This window comes from Glossina fuscipes, unplaced genomic scaffold (genome assembly GCF_014805625.2).
Source record: "Glossina fuscipes isolate IAEA_lab_2018 unplaced genomic scaffold, Yale_Gfus_2 1, whole genome shotgun sequence".
Classification (NCBI taxonomy): domain Eukaryota; kingdom Metazoa; phylum Arthropoda; class Insecta; order Diptera; family Glossinidae; genus Glossina; species Glossina fuscipes.
The window spans coordinates 29,870,500-29,894,588 of NW_023998415.1; the positions used below are offsets into that span (position 1 = coordinate 29,870,500).

At 31.2% G+C, this 24,089-nt stretch overlaps 1 protein-coding gene across 14 annotated transcripts in view; it reads left to right on the forward strand.

The window, feature by feature from the left end:
- The window catches only part of LOC119644909 (potassium voltage-gated channel protein Shab), a 109,351-nt gene extending 85,481 nt beyond the window's left edge, over positions 1-23,870 (forward strand). For 5 of the 14 annotated variants that reach the window (XM_038044636.1, XM_038044642.1, XM_038044640.1 and 2 more), the window contains 8 exons: positions 3,062-3,273; positions 3,738-4,103; positions 6,660-6,683; positions 14,026-14,139; positions 19,394-20,636; positions 21,003-21,196; positions 21,302-21,578; positions 23,280-23,870. In XM_038044636.1, coding sequence (XP_037900564.1) covers positions 3,062-3,273; positions 3,738-4,103; positions 6,660-6,683; positions 14,026-14,139; positions 19,394-20,636; positions 21,003-21,196; positions 21,302-21,578; positions 23,280-23,455 — 2,606 coding nt within the window. In that variant the 3' untranslated portion in view covers positions 23,456-23,870. Of the gene's footprint in view, positions 1-3,061; positions 3,274-3,737; positions 4,104-6,659; positions 6,684-14,025; positions 14,140-16,061; positions 16,199-16,761; positions 16,963-19,393; positions 20,637-21,002; positions 21,197-21,301; positions 21,579-23,279 lie in introns of those variants that run through there. The other 9 variants (XM_038044645.1, XM_038044650.1, XM_038044644.1 and 6 more) reach the window with 8 other exon arrangements.
- Positions 23,871-24,089: the final 219 nt, after the last annotated feature.

Genomic DNA, 24,089 nt, shown 5'->3' on the forward strand with positions numbered 1-24,089 from the left:
CTACTACTACTACTACTACTACTACTACTACTACTACTACTACTACTGCTACTAATAATAATAATAATAATAATAATAATAATAATAATATATAGACTATATATGCTTACACCAATAGATAATTAATATCAGTATAAAATATTTATTTATCTACGTGTCTGTGCGAATCCTTTTACTTATCCAATATGCTTTAAAGCAACTGCAGCAGCGCTAAAAACTCATCTTGCCAATTCTCTTTTCGCTTACGAAAAGATATATTAAAAGAGTAAAGCAATATCGTATCTTGCACTCATTTTGATGGTGATCCCTATCTTAATTTCGCAGCCATATCTTAATGTAAATATTCCATTGAAATTTATTTAAAACAAAAGAAAAAGGAAAATATAAAGGAAAAGGGGTTTTCTGCTACTTAATCATCCTTCGCAAAGAGCGTCCATAGAAGTATCATTGCATAGTCGTCCGTGTGAATAGATAGTATTGCGCTCTATTGTAATGGACGGCAAAACTTCCTCACGTAGAATATCACTAAAGCAAAACTATCTATTACTTTTAGGTACCCAATGCCCGAACCTGTCATATAAGCGTAAATTTATTTAGTTATTTTCATCATTGCTATCAAAGACTCTATTCAAGTTAGATATCGCATATCATCATATTTGTGTAGGAAAATTTGAATTAATTTTCAATAATTTTTCCATACATTATGTATGTTTTTCATAACATTAAAAAAACTTCTTTTTTTTTTTTTTTTTTGTAAATGTAAATGTTGCATTATTGTCATTATTGTAATATAAGATGCGTATCTACCATTAGGTGGTCGCTGAGTTTTACTTGAAGTTATTACAATGAACATAGAAATCCTTACAATCAATTAATTGCTTAATCTGTTTGTCTTTTCACCTTAACAACTATTGAATGGTGACTGTACGTAAGCAATATACATACGTACGCACATACATACATACATACATACATACATACATACATACATATATTGATATAGAGCATATGTCGGATGATTGGTGCAAAGAAGTTATGATATGTACCCTTATTAGGAAAGGCCAAAACCGATTTCCTTCTCCAAAAAAAAAAAAAAATTTTTTTTTCTTTTTAATTTTTTTTTTTGTCCAATTAAACGAAATGCAGTGAGAAATGTCTGATTTGACAATGTCAAGATTTAAGCTTCGGTAGGTATTGTTCCTTGACGTTATGCAAAATATATAAATTAATAAACGATTAACGATTGAATAAAAGTTTAATAAGCTGCCATAATATTGTTCACACTTTTCCTTAGCTAATCGTTCATTTCAGTGAATAGGTTTCAAATTACGAAAAATTATTATTGTTGTGATCAAAAATCATTGAAATATTGTTTATTAAGTTGCAATTATTTTTCCACTTATGTCCATGTTGTTATGGAAAACACTTAATTTCACTGTAAGCGTATGCTACACCATGTAACTGCAATAATTACAATAATGAGCTCTAATCTTGTTTTTTATAAACGATACACACTGAATCCTGATAATAGCAAATTCTCAATATGTAATGTTGTATAATGTTGTTTAACTTCATTTCCTACCGAAAGTATTCATGTTTAAAGAAATCAAAAAATCTATAAAAAGTAAATTTAGTCAAGCATTGACTAGAATTTCTGCAAGTTATTTTCATCGACAATAGCATTTTATGTTAGTGACGCTATCAGCTAAATTACAAGTCCTCTCCATATCGCCCCTCTTTGGTCAAATAATAACAAAATATTTTGTATAAATGTTATATTGTTGTTATAAAACACATATTTGTGTCTCCTACTCTCTCTCTCTCTCTCTCTTTCTTTCTTTCTCTCTCTCTCTTTCTCTCTCTCCCCCTCTCTCTCTCTCTCTCCCTCTCTCTCTCTGCTTATCGCTCTATCACTCTATCTCTATCTATCTTTTAATATATATCTCTATGTATATCGTTTCCTCAAATCGTTTTGTCAGTGTGTATGTAATACTGGTGTTTACTACTACTAGTAGAGGAATGCATAAAATATATATATGCAGAAACACGTATATATAGAATATATTACGTAATCCTCTAAATGTTGTAAGTTTGTTGTATTCTGTGTATTGAGGAGTTCCTGGTTATACGATATGGTTTTTCAAAGACACAAAACTTTGTTTTTCTTCTCTCCATCACTTCTTTATGCGCACACTTTGCATATTCCTTTACGCTGCAATGCTTTTAAATCTGGCTGCCCGCAAAACGATTGATCGCAAATGTTATTTTCTGTAAACATACAAAACAATCGTAACAAACGAATGTAACCAATCAACTGTGCAACATGTCCGTCCACTGTATGATGGGATAAAAAAAAAAAAAAAAAACGAAAAAAAATTGTTTATGATAATGAATAATTCTTCCATAATTTCACTATTGTTATTATTAACATATTTTTAATGCAACTCGATGATGATGCTGTAAAAAACAAACAAACAAACAAACAAACAAAAAATGACTATTTTCTCAATGCATTATTAACAAACAAAACGAAATGTATGTATAATTTTCTTGCGATCCGGTAATGGTGACTATTGCCAACAACACACTACATTAAAAAAAAATAATAATAAAATTTAAAAAAAAACAATAACGATAACAATAACAACAACAACATTACTAAACAAACAATATATAATAATAATAATAACAACAACAAAAACATATTTGCATTATCACATCTCGTGCTCTTAACCGCAATAATACATCTTCCTACATTTACATAAACACGCAACAAACACACACACACACACACACATATATATATACATGCACACATATATAAATCCATATAAACACACACTTGTTCATACAAACACAACACACACGCAATATATGCGTTATATATATATATATATATATATATATATATGCATATATATATGTGTGTATATACCTTATCATCATAACTTCATTATCTGATTAAAAATTAATCGGAATATTGCAAAAAAAATTTTAAATTAAAACAAAATTGAATAAATACATGAAACGCACAAACACACACAATTAAATAATACATTAGAAAAGCGCGAAAGTCGCAATAGATCCATTAAAAATTGGCATCGTTTAACGAACGCCCTACGACGGTCACCCACAGGACACAATCTATCACAAACGGATGGCAATAGCACGGAAGGCGAATCAACTAGTGGACGAAATCCGGCCACCACAGGCATCGGTTGCTATAAAAGTTACGATCATATCTCAAATATGAAAAACTCCAGCATGTTACATGTAAGTAATTTTAATACAATAATTTTTTGATATATACATAAATATATATATACATATATATACATATATATATATATATATGTATATATATTTTTACATTTTTCTACTCTGTATCCATGTCGCTGTCTCTCTTTATCTTTCTTTCTTTTTTTTTTTCTTTCTCTCTCCTTCTCTCTATTTTACACTCGTTCTTGTTAATAATATATAACCTTTTGATCTCTAATCCTTTCATTCTGACATGTAATTTTCTAATTTTTATCTTAGGTAAACATTAGTTTTAATATTGTTGCAAATCTTTTAATCTCTTAGTGATAGATATGTGTTTTGTAGACATAAAACCAAGTTATTCTTTTCTGTTTCTTTTTTATTCCTTTTGTTTTCTTCATTTTTTTAATTACTATTGAAATGTTTACATATTTTCTTTTATATGTTTTCTTGCCTGTTTTTCTCTTCGATATTTATAGCATCGTTCATCTGTACCTGACCATCATGATGCTGTCCCACCTTATTCATTTGAAAATCCGAATGCTCGTCAAACATCAATGATGGCCATGGAGAGCTACAAACGCGAACAACAAGCTCTTCAACAACAGCAGCAGCAACAGCACCCACAACAGCAACTGCAACAGCAGCAACAGTTAGAAGAAGACACAAAGAAATCTTTATTAATTATAGCATCATCAGCTGAAAGCGCAATTACCACAAGTGCCCCAAGCGTCCCGCTAACAGGACCCGATGAAACTAATGCAATCGCCACCGCAACATCCCAAGCCGTTGATGCGAATGCACCACCATCAGTACTACCCATCCAGATGATGATCAAACCCGGGGTAAGTGCCGAACTGAAGAAATTGTTCATATCGTTTAGTTAACGTTCACAAATACATGGAGCCAATCACAGTATTCACGCATCCATCCATAAACACCCAGCTACATATATTTAAAAAATAAAAAAAAAAAAAAAAAAAAAACAGAAAACAGAAAACAGAAAACATAAAACGTAAAAAGAAAAGAAAAGAAAAATGAATAAAAACTCACAAGCGTACACAGTTAAACATAAATACACACACTCATACTCGATCGTTAGATGTCACAACTTATTTTGTTTTGTTTACCAATGTATTCATTTATGCATTGGTTACGTACATAGTTGTATTTTTATTGTACTAATCGTACATATACATATTATTCGTTAACGTCCTTCTTATATACTCGTGTATCCTGTAACATAACAATTCTATAAATATTTTCGCATATTTCTCTTATATTCAAATTGTGAATCGTTTTCCTATTATTATCTGTACTATTATTATTATTAATAAATTTGTGTAAAATGTAGTTAATTTGTCTTGTTTTATATACATCCACATACACACGTACATACACACACACACACATATATACATATATACATACATATATATATATATACATACATATATACATACATATATACATACAGATATACATACATATATACATACATACATATTTATTCAATTATATATTAAATGTTGATTATAATTATTTTTATTTATACATATAATCTATAAAAGAAATCATTCAAAAGCATTCTGTGCATAAATGTTATATACTATCGTTTAGCAAAACGCAAAGGTATAAGCGTGAGCAAAGTGAAGAAATCATTCAATAGATTGTTTCTTTTTTCCCATTCTTTTCTTTTTTTCATTGTTGTTCACAAATTACGCAACTTTTTTTATTATCACCACGCGAAGTTACGCGAAGTGTAACAAAAACAATTGAAAATAAAAATAAAAAATGAACGAAACTGCTACTACAAAAGACAATTACCCTGAATACGTAGGCTTTTAATCTACAATGTAACCTCACCTCGTCAAAGGTGTTAATCCGAATTTTTTAAAGGTTCATTATGTGACTACACTGTTTTTAAGACTGCTCTCAACTCTTGCTTGCACAAGAAAAGAAAAACCAAAATCACTTTTCTAATGCAGTTTTTTATCTGCTCGATCGAATATCGTATTAAAATTTTATCAGTAAAATTTAGACTCAAACTTCTCGGAATGAAAATCAATTAATGATTTAAGTAAAGTATAATAAAAATAAAAAATATATATATCTCACATAGTATTAACTTGACGCTAAATATGCTTCAAATCAATTCTTTCAAAATAGTCCTATACACCTATACATGAATGAATATGTTTAAGAATCTAATCGTCGTGCTTTTGCAAATCGAACAATGCTCTTAAGTTGTGTTTAGCATTACGCAAAAGAAAAGTCACAGTTGTCCGATTTTTATCATAATTATTATGCCATATTGTGTAAAAATTTCTATTAAATTTAAAATTTTGAATTGTCTGCCTCTATGTAGAAGTTCACATAATAAATATCTCATCGTAATGGATATAAACAAATTTTTGATTACCCAAATATATGAAAATATTTATAAAATGTCAGTATATCGTTCGTATCGCTCGATCGTGTCTACTACTGTCGTCAACTTTTAATGTTTAATATCGTAGGATGAAAATGCTCTCAAGCGATTAGGAAACATTTTTAGCTAATCGATATACTGAATTGTTGTAAATTATTTATGAAATATTGCAATACCGATAAATATGTATTTGAGTGTGGAGTCAAGCGAAAATTGTGCTGAGAATTCGATGAATAAATTTAACAAATATTTCTTTACCTAACAGAAAGACTTTTCGTATATCTTTCATATTAAAAAATTTTTCAAATTCCTTCTGCGAAAGTTTTTTCGTAATTTTCATAATATCGAAAACGTATGAAAGATGCAGAATATATTTCTAGAATGAAAAACTTTTTGTTCTATATATACAACATCTATGCACACGTATATATATATATATATATATATATTAAAATGAGTTACAAGGTTTTGAAAATTGTCTTCTAAATATTCACTCTGTTAATATCGTATACTGATGTGACAATATTGAGTTTATATGCTTCGTAGCTTAAAAAGAAAAAAAAATAATAAAAAATAAAAAAAAAAAAATGGAATAAATAAATGAATAAAACAAAAGAACGTACTTGTGTTGTCATTATTTTCATTTATATTTTTTAAAACACACACACACACACACACACACACACACACACACATGCATACATACATACATACATACATACACATAAATACAAATTCACATGCATACGCACATTATTTTCGTTTTACGTTTAAAATATAGTAACAAAGCTAAATCCAAGTCGATATCATTAATCTCTCTACAAGCATACGTGTCAGATAATGTTGATCGTATGCATGTAGATTAAGTGAAATGTTCTATAACGACTCGATCATGAGTTTCAAATAGAGTTTTAAAAACAATTACTGTTTGCTCTCTAACTCATACATACACAACTTTTGAACTTTATAGATATTACGGGGAAAGAGTAAGGAGGTATAATTACTATTTTCTCTCTCTTATTCTCTTCTTTATCATTATTATTATTATTATTATAATTATTATTATTATTATATATTATTATATATCATTTATTATTATTACTATTATTATTACTATTATTATTATTATTAATATTATTATTATTTATTTATTATTATTATTATTATTATTAGTATTATTTATTATTATTATTACAATTTATTTCAGTTTTTACCCAATGTTTGTTTGCTTTCATTTGAATTTAAGAAAGTTTCTATATTTAAAGGCTGATATTTATATATTGATTGATTGATTAATTAATTTATTAAGTAATTGATTGACTGCGAAAGCTACACTTGTGCATTCATTGTATGCCCAATTTTATCTAAACTAAATACTTGCATACGGACAAAATCGTTATTCCGAAACAAAAGCAAAACTGAGATGTGTTTGTTTATGTTGTAGAATGAAAATCTCGCCATAGAAGACATATAACAAATTATGAATGATATTAATTGGTCATGCTCTCTGTCTTATTCTTCAAATTACTTACTTCTTACTTTTTTTTTTTTTTTGTTGAATGCGTAAAACTTTGTTCATTATTTTCTTCACAAACTTTTTTTATATATATATTATACATTTTGCTTGATAACTTGAATATGTTTGTGCAATTTATCATTGCCCAATTGCCGCAATAATTATCCAATTGCTTTTGGTTTGAAACGTTCCATGCACAGATCTAAATATATCAACATGTTTATATAACATATTCTATGCTTTCTTCTTAGTAATCGATAAATTTAAGGCAAGAATTATTCTCTTAGAAAAACTTGCATCCGCTGCTGGCCGGAGCTTGAATGCCCACCACCTAGATCAAATGACCATAAATCTGTTACATATTTTTTGTTAATCGCGAAAGTGACTGCAAATCAATTGAACTCACACCAATATTACACACTCATATGCCACTCCAATATACATATATATTTTAGTTCGTAAAGTGCTGCCTAAGCAAAAGTATTTTTCCGTAAATTTTTTGCAAATTTTACTCGATTCGAAAGCTAATCTATTGAGTTTAACATACAAGCTTATATGAAATTATAAATTATTACAAAACAAGTAAGAAAATTATAGTCGGGCAAGGCCAACCATTCAATACCCTACACCAGATTGCCTAACACAATTCTTATTTTTATATCAAATTACTACTAAGGAAGGATCAATTTTCATGAAAAACCTTATTAGCGTAGGGTCCATCAAATAGGCCGAGATGGCCCAAATTTAGTATAGTTAAATTTTGTTATGTTAAATTACTATTATGATATAATTTTCATCATAAAACATTAAAGTTATAACTTTTTTGTCGTACGAACTTCGAACTTCGTTATGTGAGAGAGATGAAAAATTGCTCCCGGTCGATAATTTTCACATCAATTTAGCACGCCCAAATATTACTACTTAGGCACTTTTGCTGAGAAATTTTGAAAATTGTAATTTTTTTCGAAAAAATCGATCGATCCAAACCACTTTCAATAGCGTTCGCCCTTAGGCAAAAAAAACACGTCACCTCTTGGTCTTGAAAATACCCGAAATCTGGCAAATCTGTTTAATCATATCCTTAAGTTTTTTTCTGAAAAAAAATAATATTCGACAGAATTGTGTTGATTGGCCTAACCTATTAATACATATACGAAAATTTTTGAACACTAATTTCCCGATTTTGTTGATGAATTTGTAGTCCATTCTTCAGTTTTCCTGGAATTTTCGTACAACATTTCTGAATACATCTTAGCTTAAGCTGATCTCTCCATCTGTTCGTCTACTAGGCCGTCCGCCTTGCTTGCTTGTGTTCAATCTACAGACCGCAATTTTGAAGACCGTTTGATGAAGTGTGGTTCACTGAGGGGTTTTAGACCAAGTATGGAACCACTTTTTCGACCCTTTGCCATACAACGTCTTGTTATGAAAAGTCATTGTATGAATAAGTGCAGGGAAATGTTGAGAGTTTAACGGTGAGCCGAAGTTCACTTCAGTGTTTTTATTTGCTATATGAATGATAAATTCCGATTATTGCTTATAATGAATATGGCATATATTTAAAGGAAACAATTGTTTTTCATTTTTCCTACTCTTAAGAGACAATGAGCAAAGAGGTTATCGTCCCTTAACGAAAAACAAATTTGATATTTTCTTTTTTTTTTTTTTTTTTATTCTTCTAAGTGAAATTTGAAGATTGTAGTTATAACGTTAAGAGAAACGCAAAGATAAGGATGTAAACAGAAGTGATTAGACCTTAGCGGACACAGTAAACATATATTGGAGGTACTGCAATCAACGTCATTTCAGAGTGCTTTCAGTGTTAAACATTTAATTTAATGTATAGAAACCCATTGAACAATTAATATACAACAATAAATAAGCCGAAGAAAGAAAGAAGAATGATTTGCGATTGATGGCGGAATATAGGAAATAAGAAGAAGTACGAATACTAAATACCGATCACATCAGACATTAACGTGTTTGTAAAAAATTTTAAATTATTGACAGCCTTGAGCCATCCATGATCGGTTTCAACAATACCCATATTTTTCAGATGAAAGTTGAGGGAATTATCACACCTGTAGAAATCGGTTACTATTAAAAGCAAACAGGCTTTTAGTCTTAACAACGTTCTAAAGTAGCGGACATATTAATTGAGTGTATTACACACCTGCTAATATGTGAATTATAATAAATGTGCCACAATAGTATGTAAGGTAACACTTAATTGGAATTAATATATAACGACGATACACTAGCTCTATAAGGATAAATTTAGTAAGGAATCATAAAATTCCTTACACTTTGAACATGTCCTCTCGTGCGAAAGATGAAACTTGTTAAGGTAAAAGCTTATATAATTTCTATGTTGTTTTACGGATCAGTTGATTGAACTAATTGAAAAACTTGAAATTACATTATTCATTCTTCTTGCGTACAAGCCTTGCTAGGTTCTTCATAAAACACGTAACTAATACTTACGAACATTTTTAACGTAATAAGAAACTCATGTGAAACTCTTTAGTATTGCAATCGATTCAATTATATTCGCTTTCGTTAATGGTGCCCTATAAGTAGGAAATTATAGTTTATTTTTTCCAGTTTATTTGCAAAAGACCAATCAATTCTTTTACACATATTAGTACATATGCAAAAGAAAATGAACGCTTTGTTCTTTTACATTTCCTTAGCCCTACCATTAGCTGACTTTCAATTGTAGCCTCATAACAATACTTCCTGCTAAAGCGCACAGGATTTTTTTTTTAAATATTCCCTATAAAACCCATTTAAGCGATGGAATCCTAACAGAATATCATTAAATTTAAAGCCAATCAGTCAAGAATGGGTATACGATAAATATTGGACTACGTAGAAGAATATAGTTTTGTAAAAAACGTGAATAAACTGTTAAATATTGGCTTCGCTTTAAGCCGTGAAATTGTTCGAAAAATCGAATTTTTTTGTCACATTGGAATATTCGACTCACTATGAAACATATTGAATATCACTCTTGAAAATTTAAAGGTTTTAAGAGGACGTTGTGTTGCATAGCCGAATAAAATGCAATTACAAATCTCAGTACAGTTTGAACATATTTGCAGTCAAATAACTGTAGCGAAGGTTGGAATCAGTAGAGCTATAACTCTAGCCGATTAATATCCATTAGGTTGAGATAGATATCTCACCATGTTTACACGTACACACTACATACTCCGGAAGATAAGTCATATTAAAAGAAATGAAATGAAAAAACGACTTACCTAAAATACTAAAAAAAAGTTAAAAAGAAAAAGAAAAGAAGAAAATTATGTCCGGTCGTGACTTTCGTGCTCTATAATATGGAGTTGGCGCAGATGATTTTTCCCCATTTCCAAAACAAAAGTCGCATAGACGCGTGGATATCGCAGACATATCGTTTGAAACCTTTAGGTTAGTTCCGAATTCTTTTGCGAAATTTGCAGGAAATTTCTTCATCTTCGCTAATGGGAGAATGCTTACCGCAGATAGTATACAGTCGAGCAGGCGAAGAAATGGATAGACGAACGGACGGACATGATTAAGTATATTCCAAAATTGCAACTGGCCAAGAATTTATATACTTTATGTGTCATCTGAAGCTTGTCTCTATGCGTGGCATTTTTTTTTTTTTTTTTTGTATTTTTGTATAGAGATCTGCCATAGTTTATGAGTAATGAGAAAAAACTAATTTTTTATTCCTTTTGAGAAACAGAGGCTCTCTTACCTTACGTAGTATTCTGTCGGTGTATCCTTCGACCGATTTAGCCTATTTTCAATACCAACCTAAGTGCAAAAACTGCCAAATTTGAAGTCAATATTCTCTATTTTGCGGGCAGGAGGCATTACAGAAACGGACAGACGGACATGATTAAATCAATTTAAACTATAGTACTGATTAGGAATGTTTATAGTTTGTCGGGTATCTGAAACTCTCCTCTGAGCGTTGCAAACATCTTGACAAAATTAATGTACCCTTCATATTTCGGTGATGGATATAAAAATTAACAGATCACATTTCCCTTCGCACTCGTACGATCTTACTAATAGTTCGATCCTGGCCTAAAATTCTTCCTATATTTGACCTATAGGGTGCATCTACAAGTAACAAAAATTCGGAAATATATTTGATTAGTTGTTAGTCTTGGTTGTGTTCTAATTTTTCGCTTAACATAATCTATTATTTGTATATTAATTTATGAGCTCGATCAATGGAGTAGCATATTTGTATCTGCCGTAGAGGCATTGCATTTATGTTTATGTGAAATCTACCTCTAGCATGTTTTCAATGGTTTCAATGGTAAGAAAACACGTGATATAAGCTTTACTAAGAGTACACGGGGGGTATATTAATCTACTGGAATGCTGCTTTTAAGTACAAGAATTATAAAATGTGACTGTCATTATGGGCAAGGGAAAGGCAATATTGTATACAAAGCACGAAGATTGTGTTTGTAATTTTAATCCGCCGTTAGACGGACATAGCTAGGTTAATTCCATTATCTACGTTGACCGAAAACATACACAAGGATGCCGATCTATAGTTCTGCTTGACTATCAAATAGCAAATGGCTACGAAAAACCTATGAGAACTAATAAACCAACTTAGGTGGTGGGTGAAAAAAAAAAAAACTTCCTCCTACGCCAACAAGGCCAAATAAATTTTTCTTTATTTATATTAAACTTACATAAATTATTATTTTATGTTTGTACAATATCAGCTACTTTTATCGGAAGTCTTACATATTAAAAACAAAAGTTAAGAGTTTCCTTTTTCTAATTTTCTATCTTTTAATATTTTCTTGGTTTCAGCCTGTTTTGGAATGTTGCATTCAATTTTTTATTAACAAGCTAGAATTCAAAAAAGCAATTGTCACGAATACTAAGCGTTAGCGACATGGGCGACTGATGGAAATGGCTATTTCATTTGACACGTTCCGTATATATAATGCAATTTGGCATAGAAGAATTTAGGCAACGAATCTTCCGAAGGCCACTGACACTTAATTAAGCAAGGCTAAACTCTCTCTCTCTCTCTCTCTCTCTCTCTCTCTCTCTCTCTCTCTCTCTCTCTCTCTCTCTTTCTCTATCTCTATCTCTATCTCTCTCTTTTGCTAGCTCTCTCTTTCTCTCTCTTTCTTTTTCCCTTTCTCTCTCTCTCTCATTCTTCTTCTCTTTCTCTGTCCAGCTCTCTTACTTCTCAAGCTAAACTTTCTCCATTGCTATTGATTTCTTAACCAACACATTTTTAAAAGAAGAAATGCTTCCCTATCCCAAAGAAAGAGAAAATGGTTCACTAAGATATTGCATCCTATTGAAGACTACTGCGCTGAATTTGAGTATCATTTAGCTCCAAAGATTAAAGACAATCTCCCAAAATTATTCTCACATTTGTTACAAAAGTGCTACGAAATCCTCACGTAGTCCTTGTCCACTTAATTGTAACTGATGTCTTAATCGTAGCATACAAATGAGAAATTTAAACCTTTCTCCAACTGTTTGTTAAACAATCGTTTAACTTAATCATATATGTCTTACTAATTAAATTCTCTTCGATCTTTATAACACATTCGCGCACAGTAAAAATTGAAAACTAATTAAAAATCTTTTGTAAAGGTAGACATAATATTGTGTGTATATACATAATGAATGCGATTATACAGGTCTAAATTTTCAATTAATTTTTATTAATATATTAAAGTTATATAATAATGAAATAAAAATAATTGATGTTTAAAATTCAAATACTATAGCACTTATGTCATTTTGCAACGCTATACTATAGTATTTACGCCCAAGAACATGTTAAGCGAGTAGGCCAAGTTATGTTCATTCGAATACGCTTGAATTCATCAAGATAAAACTTGACAATGTCAAAGCTGCAACCATATTGTTAGATATTTATAAAGCTATCGACAAAAACTGATAAAATAAATGAGATAAACGTTTTTATTATCGACTTCTAAAGATATTCAACGCTTTCGGGACGAAAGAGGTTTTTTGATTAAGACGATGGGTTATCTCCATAAAACTAAAATACAAAAAGACAAAAATCGTCTATCAAAATTTTGAGATGTCAGCTCTTAGGCATTTACGTTTCCTAGGACATATCATTCTCTGAATAGAAAAATTCATTGCACACTAACTCTTCGATATACGATGAGAAAACAGAAGGTATGGGAATGGAAAACTGTACAACTCAAAATCATTTAGTAAAATAATTTTTTTCTTTGTTTTTTCACTTATTTCGCCATTAAGTACATTTATGTACGTGTATGCAAACGTTGCATTTTAAGTACATACATGCACACATGTATTATTTATTTATATCGCTCTGTAAGCATCGAATGTTAAAATTATCCGCCTTATAGCTAACATTACTTTTTTTACGCGTCGATGACACAGCATCCGTTTGTTTTTTTTTTTTTTTCTACCCGTATATATATATATATATATATATGTATATATATATAAACACTATTGCTTCTTTTTCATCACATTCGTTGCCATGTTGTATCAAGGGCTAATTTTTCAAATCAGTCATCATATATTGCCGCAATTTTCTTGTTTTTTTTTTTTTTTGTTTTCTTTACTTAACTTAAAAGGAGAAACCATGCCCTGGTTGTTTTTTATAATTTTAATCTTTTTCTAATAAATGTTATTATTATTTTTATTATTATTATTAGTATGATGCAACTATAAATGAAATGCTTGATTAATTAATTAATTAATTTATTAAATTAATTAAAAAAATTAGAAATTAAATACAATAAACCTGATAAAATAATGCACGCATTTATAGGAAGTGGCTGAGTTGCGACGCCAAGTGGCCCTTGAAAATTTACAAAATCAACGCTTGGATAATTTTGATCAAGACGTACCTGTGGAATTTGAATGCTGTTTCTGCACATCAAAGGTACAAACCAATGTTTTGTTTTTTTTTTTTTTTTACATATATACAAGCATTTTAATATATACACCTACGTTGGAGTGTACGTAGGCGCGTAAGTTGATCAGTTGTAAGATCTTGACGTAATTTACGGAAATATATATATATATGTATATGTAAAAAATCAACATAGTTATCAACATTTTGAAATTTCATGATGATCAAATATTACGGCCATCTTTCGTTAGATGTGTGATTTTAAAAAACTGAATATAGCTTAAGTACACTGGAAGGGATAACCTAAGAAACACTTAATGATAAAAAATATCATGTTACAGATGCATCGAATAAAATCTGTGATCTGACAATATACGATAACAGAAAGTAACACTTTTTGTACGTTTTTTGAATTGCACGATTTTTCGAAACATATCATTTACTCATAAGGCAATGAACGCATCAAGCATCAAGCTTTCATTGAAGTTCGTCTTCACTGTCATGCAAATTATTTGATCGATAGGATTAAATTATGATTCAGGGCAATAGTTGTATAACTAGATATGTATCGAATAGAAAGATTTTTTTTGGTTTTGCGTATTATGAACAGATTATGGCTGTTTGGAAACTTGATCTGTGTTCATCAATAAAAAATTTGTAATCTATATTTCACTTCTCTATACCAATGTTTACTACAATCAACTTTTCACGAACAGACGATTGATATATGATGCACATAACTATGTTCCTTAAATCAGAAGTGTTCTCAATTTACATGATGCTGTGTCCATTGATCGATTTGGAACACTTTCAATACAAACCTGCCTATAAGAACTTCCACTTTTTCTGCCCAATACAATGTTTACAACAGAGATTACGCAAACGGACAGAGGGACTTAAATCGACTTAAATCGATGTAGAATTTGATATTGACCCTGAAAATGTATACTTTGTCGATGCTTCCTTTAGGCCGTTGCAAACGTTTTGACAAAATGAATATACTCCCCACCCTTCGCTGATGGCTACAAAAACAATGTTGTTCAGTGTATACATTTTACAAGGCGTCAATAAAAAAAAAGAATATTGAAATTGTACTCCGCAGTATTAAACGACTTTCTCACACACTATGTTCAACGTCAACCAATTGATGATATGTTTTGTAGGAGTATGTCAAGCTATATATATATTTATCAGTACAAAAACTTAAGAGCTGGAAACGTGCGACCATCAAGGTGTATGTCTCGCGGTATAATTTCATGACCTCTGTCGCTATTACTATGCATTGGAAAAAATCAACTTTTCGAAAGACAGTTTGATGAAACTATTCCTTTAAAAAGAAAAATATCGGCTTGTATTCCTTCCTTCCTCCCTATTTTATAACGCCCATTTATATTGCTTCAAAAGTATTTCTGATAGCAAATGTCGCCCTTTTCTTAAACATTATATTCAAACAAGAAAAAGTAGCTGAAAATTATTTATGAAAGCACACGAAAGAGTAACGAAACGAGAAACGCTAACACAAACACACCTCTAATAGCAATATTTTAGAAAAAGAGTAAAAATAATGGTGTATACGCGAGGCATTAGTCAGCACACGACTAAGCTGACTAACACAGGGCAGGTAAAAGAACAAAAATATTATTCTGTGACTGTAACATTGTTGTATGCTTTAAAATTCTTCGAACAGGGGATACACGGATGCAAAAGGCTTTGCTTATGCAGATGCCCTTTATTTGCGCTTTTGTATTTATGTTCTTTCACTTAGGACATTTACATAAGTCGTCGCTGTCATTCATATTTTGTGTTTTTTTTTTTTTTTTTTTTTTTTTTTTTTTTTTTTTTTTTTTTTGTTATTGCATAATAACATGCACTGTGATTTTACCATAAGTCAAGCGCAATCGTAATTTACATGAGTTTTGAGATGAGAAGAGAAAATGATTATGAACTTGCAGGATCGCGTTTGTACGTTCCATGGACGAGATTACACGATGAAGCAACTGGCTCGACCACCACCTTCGCCCAAGCATTATTTAGCCTTGAAACGTATGATTGAGAACGGAACCCTCGATGTCTATTATCTTTAAAATGGGTAAAATGCATAAATAGACCCCTCCCTCCCTCGTACAATGCTAATGCAGTAGAATATGTTTTTTTTTGGTTTTCCTTTCTATTTTTTTTTTTTTCGTTTTCAAATTTGTGGTTAGGTTTCGTATGACATTCGCTTATGTGTGCATAAATATGTAAATACGATATTCATACACAAACACAAACACATACATATATATATATATATATATATATATATATATACAAACATACACACACACGTGTAAGCATCTTATTGCCCTTGACTTACTCACACTTGAACATTTATTTAAGTCTACCTACCTATCTCTATGCATTATTGTTCGTTAATTTATTTAAATAAATCCAAATTATCTTATTATTACTTTAATGGATATCAAATCTCTCTTACGCTTGCAGAGTAAATTTGATTTTTCGATGAATTTAAATTAACTTTTATTTTTTAAAAGATTTTTTTATGCTATTGCTTATGCAGTTGTTATAGTTTTTTAATTTAATTTTTTTTTTTTTTTTGATTTTTTAGTTATTTATTTATTTATTTATTTATTTTTTTTGTTTATTTTTAAGGAATGGCAAGGATGTCATGGCGAATGTATCCCACTACGAGCGAATAGTGTTTAAATAGAATATCAAAATAAAATAAATAAAAATGAGACTGTAAGATATTCGGTTATATATCGGCATGTATAAGACTACCTATGCCCTAAGGAAAAAAGAAAAAACAAAAAAGAAAAAACAAAAGAAAAACAAAACAAATGCAATTTGCGGTTTCAAATTTTCCTATTACTAGATATTGAATACGAAGCAGGGAGCCAGCCGACTTGTAGTCTGCGGCATGATAAAAAAAGATTTGCGTTTGGATTTATGATAACATATTTCGTGACCAAAGAAAGCTTACTTCAATGCGGTTCGTTAATTTGTATAGCGTGTATAAAAGCCTGTATACGATATGAAAATCGCAAATCGCAAATCGAACAAAAAGACATACGGCCCTAAATAGATTAATACTTAAATAATTTTATAAAATTATAGCGACCTATGTAACTATTTGAAGAATTTTATGTGCAATTAGTATATTAAATAAGAGAAATCCCAATTGCTTAAAAACTTATTTATTATAATTTGAATTTTCTTTAATATGTTAAACCGTTCAACTACAGATGCATACATATATACTCGCATATAGAAACAGAAAAGTCGTGTGTGTGTATGTGGTTTTATTAACGATTGTTTTAATGAAAGTAAAGCGAAAAGTTCGCTTTTCTTTTAACTTTTTTTTTATTTTTTTTTTCCTTTCTTTGTAATATTATTTTAACAATTAAAATAAACAAATTTACATTTTTACTAAACACATGTTTCGTTTAAAAGGAAATCTTATTTTTCAAAATTGTTGTTAAATTGTAAGTTATGGGCTAAAGAATGCGAAAATCGATATGAAATTATCGATAATAAATTATAAATTTACAAGATAACTACATTCGTTTCCGCCGGTCCCTCAATACATTGACTCTACCTTCAAAGCCATTTTCCTTCCTTAAAAGAATTCAGTTCAAGTTAGGGAATATCGAGAATATAACATTTGTGTAGTAATTCTATCTCTGTCTGGTAAGTTAGATTTTTGTTTTTTTTTTTTTTTTTTTTTGTCAAGAAATCTTACATTCACTTATTCGAGCAATGCCAATAACCTTGCGTTATTTTATAGTGACCTTAAAAGTATATCATCGCCGACTTTGGAATGTTGACTAATTCGGAATTCCGAACTGAGCATCATCCCATCAGTCGCGGAAAATTCAAGTCGCATGGAAAAGCTACAAATTCAAAAAACTTCTCTCAATACATTTTTCGGTTAAGTTTTAATGTATCGATCCAATAGGGATGACTAACTTTGCGCTGAAATATGTCAGTGTGCCAAATTTCATGAAAATGCCAAAAAAAACTTATGGTCAATAGGTTGAACATAAGAATATCAGACGAACAGAGGGATAGCCAAGTTTAAATCGATTCAGAATATTAAACCTATCTCTCTATCTATCTATCTGTCTCTTGGCTACTATATACATGTCCGCGCAAACTTAATACAACTTATATACAGTCTTTACCAAAACTTTCTATTCCGTTCAATTCTTTTTCAATAAATCTTGAATAATTAGAGAATTTTTCAAAAAAAGGAAGACTTGCATCTTCCTATCACATATATGAAAGGTCAATCTGTAATTGATGTGACATTCATGCGAGGGAACAAAAAAGCTGCCAGCAACAGTAGAATTTCTGTTAAGGCGATATTTTAATTTTTTTTTTTCACAAAATTTATGTGATCTTAAAAAATCCAATAATCGATAGGGAAATAGACAGAAGTTTGTGTAGTACAGTGACTACACTTCTGGGATTATTATATAATTCCGTGAAAGTTTTAAATGAATATGTGCTTTCTCAATTACGGCTAGTTGATCGCCTTTAGCCCTTCCAATGGGTGAAAGAATGCCATGCTTAACCTTAAAGTGTATCTATATATTTAGTTACATATTCAGTGAATTCAGTGATTACGGTTTCTCGTTCAAGACGAACATCACTATAAAATTGATCTACAAATGTAACGAATTTGCGAATAATTTTAATTCGCAAAATTAAATTTAGCTTTGTTAATCGGTGATGGGGAGAGTGTGCCAACTCTTACAATACGCTTACCATCATGTGCCGTCGATCGAGATTGAAATTTCACGATAAATGAAATTTGTAAAGATGTACTGCACGGAGCATTAAATGCGCGTGTCTCAATATTAAGATTGTGAATGTAAGGTAAGTTTTGAAAACTTTCTCTTTCAAATAAATACTAATGAGTTTAACATAACATCCAAGCTGGCTGTTTCACTGTAATTATCGCTATCGTCGGCTTTTAGGCTAATAAATACCCTGTCCATCAGTAACTGAACGCAATGAAATGTATATACGTTCGCATTTATAAATACATTGCACAAATATTCCGTTAGAGTGGCAGGGATTGAAAAAAAGTGAAAATACCTCACATAATCAACGCAACATTTTCCTAAAGCTGGACTATGCTTATTTCTTAATTTTTAAGATCACAAAATCACAAACCGGAACTCTTCTTCTAATCTTCTTTTCTTTTTTTTATTTTTTTTATTTTTTATTTTTATTTTTTTTGTTTTGTTTTATTTCTGCGTTTTCTTTTCATTTGTAGGATTTTAAGGAGTTTACCGACGCCGAAGGTGTTATTGCTCTTCCCACTTCAGACTTCCATAGGCCAATCTGTTACGAATTGCGTACAGCTGCTAATCGACAAATTCCAGCGAGCCTTCCATTTGGTTTACTGGCCCCAACAACGCCGCCACTTCCCACCACTCAGATGTCCAGTTTGATACAACAGCAGCAGTTGATCGGTCTTAGTGTTTCAGTTGCGACAGGCACAACAAATGTTGACGCCATTTATTCCATTGGCAGTGATGGTGGAGTTTTGCGCGCTCCCGCACTGCTGCACACTGCCTCTGGCGTTGCGCCAATATCACAGTCATCCTCGACGTCTTCGTCGTATGGTACTACAATATCCACAACATTAGCGCTGCCAATCGATACGCCGTTGCGTTATCCACAGTACATCACTAACTCGAATTCTGCGAATAATAATTTTAATCACAATTACAATAACAATCTCAATTCAACATCTATAGGCATAAGCCATCCATTATCAATAACATCGGGAACGAATGCCAGTTTAAGTATGAGCATTGGTTTAACGGGCCTCACAAATAATTTCAGTAATAATAACTTAAATAATAATTACAATAACAATAATGCGGATTTAGCTAGTGTTGATAGTTCGGATACTTATGCTAGTTGTCAAACGCATCCATTCCTGTCACAAGGAGATCTTACTTCAGATTTTAATGAAGAGGTGTGCGCTCTGGACATTGACATGGACAATTTATATATAAATCCTTTGGAAAAGGATTCGACGGGAAATAATACAAATACGGGTTATATAGTGGGATTGCCAACGACTCCATCATCAGGACAAATACGACCTCATGTCAAGAAGAGCGCATCTGGCGATACATCATTCCGCAGTTTGGTTGCTGGCGGATTAAGTCCTATGGATGATCTCTATCAAAATTTTGATGTCCACGAACGTGGCAGTCATATTAGCCTAAACGAGAATCCTGTGCCAAAGCATCGCAAGACGCGTTTTCAGCAAAGTTATGCAGCAGCGATTTCCAATGTTGGGGCTGCAACTGGTCATACACCCAGACTGCGGGCACGCTTCGATGACTCGAAGCTATCTGCCGAAAATTTAGGCGCCGATAGTAGTCCTGCCAGCTGTGGAAGCAAAAAGAAACGTTCATCTTTTATGCCTGGAAAAAGTCTAGCCACTGCCACCAAACTAATTAATCAACATTTGTTCGGTATACAACATATCGGACCTAAAGGTAATGTTATGTTATATCAAAATAGAAAAAGGAATACATTTAATCACTTGAATGGGTTTTAACTAAAACTTACGAATCTCGTTGTACATATACGTATAATGTTTTGTATGAGATTCATTTCTACTTTTCTTTCGCTTATCTACGGCTTCCCAAACTCATTACGTTACTTGCATGTACATAAGTACTTCATTGGAGGGTATCTTTATCTACAGCTTTTTGACATGTACACGTGTATGTAGATAGCAGTGATGATATTCTTATGTACATATCAATATAATTGTACAAAATTCATGTATTCATACATATGTAATATACGTGTTCCATATATTATTGTTCGCTTGCTGGTGTTTATTTATTTTATTTTAGCCAAATTTGAAAGCAAACATTCCTCATCAATAGACTCGATCGATGTTTCACCCAACTTGGAACATCATCGGCGCTCCAAATCAATACTAAAAAATAAATCGGATATCTCGCGGGTTGTAACGGATCCCGAAAGTGAACGTCTTTTAGCCGACAATATGTCTGGTTCGGGTGTATCCGACAATGGCACCGTAATGGTAAGTGCACTTATTTTCTATATACATAAATGATAACATTCAATAAATAACAATATATATATATATGTATATATATATATATATATTTATACGTATATGTTATAGGGTGAATCAGGCAGCGATTACTCACCGAACAAATTACCTCATTCAGTATTAGCTAAGTCAATATCCCCACCACCCCTTAGGCATCGTACGCTGATGCAGCAGCGCTCGGGACCGGCAACACTTCAATCGTCAAAACCAACCAAATTCCAAACGCCACGCTATCCGGAAGAGCAGGCCCTGCGTCAAGTAAAACCCGTCGTCGCCCGATCATCAGCTGCCTCGTCTCAACTAACCAACGACCACCGTTACGATTCTATTAATCGTGACAGCAGCTTAGGTAATTTTTAAAAATAATCATAACTGATTCCCCGATTCAGCTCAATTCATAGTCAATTCAATCTTTTGTTTTTACAATCTTCTCCATTCAATCTCTGCTACTATCATCATCACAACGATAACAACAATAACAACGACATCCTCTCAGTTATATTCGATGCTGCAATTTAAAACACAGTTTCAACAAATTCGTGCATGCCCGCCTCCAATTTCGAACTTTGCATAATGTACATCATTTCTTTATTGTGTATTGTATGAATATGTTTCTTTTATTTTCCAACCTTTTCGTTTCATTATTCCTGCTCCACACACTTGCAAACAATCGAATAAGAAAACATTCACATTTTTGCATTAACCACTTACTCTTTTTATTTTCACTTCTGCCACTAATATTAACGCTTACATCTGTTATATATACATAAATGTAAATTTCATGTGTACTTGTCTTCTCCTTGTTACTTCTAACATTTCGAAACTTATTTGCGTAGTATATTTTATAAAATAAAGATATTTAATATGCCATAAGTGTTGAAGGTACGTAGGACCTTTCCCGTCCCAATTCTTGTCCCAACTGAGGCAATAATTGATGAAAAATTGAACCCAGCTTACGATAGTTCACCAATGCAATGCTTGGATCTAGATTTTCTATTATATAGTTACATAATAGGATACTTACACTTACCTAGTTTGTTAGGTTTACCGTATGTTCACATAATTTTGATGAAATCCCGCCAAAGGGTAGCTGTTTTTTAATTTTAAAGGCATCAGCAAGTAAGTTTCCAACACTTTAGGGTAGGGGGCCGATACGATGAAAGCGAAGTTTTATCGTCCGCCACCGAAAGAGCTTTTCACCTTCAGTTCACCTAATCGATTTTTGTTGGATGAACAAAGCAGCTTTGCTTTAGCTTTGTTTTTGAAAATATCGAATATATATGCACTACCACATAGTCTAGATGATAAGAAACGCTATAATCAAGTTAGTATACCATGCTTGAATTTTCAGTGCTGTAAAACATACTTTACTTACGACTGCCGTTTGAGGCTGCAAACAGCGGAGAGTTCGAAGAGTTTTAAAATTTGTGAATAAAAAAGCGTTAAGGAGGCGAAAATCTTTTTGAGTACGAAAAATGCCTCGTGACAATTGAGGAAGACTACACTACACTGCAGTGTTAAGCAATATAGTCCGATGAAAACAAGAAGACGCGTTTTTTGTCCCATATCGAACGAAGAAGCTTCGCTTACATATTAATCTCCTTAAGCTTCATTTGACTATTATTTTTTATTTCTCGTGTTTCATTGTAAATTTGTTATTATATAATTTTATATATAAGTTTCACTTCGTTCTTATGCACAAAAATGAAAGCAATAATAAATTAATTATTTAATTTACATTCATAGTTATTGCTTCATTCCTTATATTATCCCATAATAAACAATAGTAATGTTTTAGATATATACATATATACATTTTATGTATATATGAATATATATACAATATATATATATATGTGTATACGTAGACATACATCTTTTTATATATATATATATATATATATATATATATATATATATATGTATTTGCTAATATGTATGAGAAAGACGAATTTGTATATGTCAATGTATAGGTGTGTAGGTGTATAGGTTTTTGTACCACCTATACGTGTTAACTGAGCATACTTCTGTTTCAATTATGATTCTTTAGACTCGGAAACAACATTCACATCTAACGTAAATCTGCAAGGCGAAGCGGTTGATAGTGGCAATGATTGCAGCGGTGATGCTGGCGGTTCAAGTGACGAGAATCGTTCGCTACTGCATCGTGACAATTCAGTCAAGGATGGCGACGATCGAAAATCAGAGAATGGCCAGAAGGCGTAACAACCAATGAAAATTAAAAGCGAAAGCTAGAAGGCAATTAGAAGCGACTAAGAATAACTTAGAAAGAAAACGATACCAGCGTGAAGAAGAAATATTGCGGAAAAGCAAAATGCAAAATGCAAAATAGAAAATAAACAAACAAAAAGCAATGAATTCTTTACATTTTAAGTCTCGTTTAACGTATTTTCCTTTATGTTATTTTTTTAACAAAACCATAAGCTTATATACAAAAGAATAATTATTTTATAAATTTAGTCAAATAAGAGAAACAAAAAAAAAAAAAAAACAAGCAAACATAGAAACCAGAATACTTCGCTCCGAATCGCTAAAAAGTGAAGATTGCGAATTTTTAAGCTTTCAACATAAAAAAAAAAAAAAACAACAAAAAAAAAAGCCGGTAAAATTTATACAAACACGCCGTGATTTCTAAAATAAAAATCTCTAGCTTCAAATTCTCTTCTATTTTTTTTTTTATTTGCTTTTGCTATTTTGGTTGTTTTTTTTTTTTTTAATATATTTTTTCTACTTATTCACCGCTACAATTTTACTACTTTAACGTAATTATGGACTAAGAGTAATATATACTACATACACAAACATACATACATATATATATAAATACCTGAAAAAATTC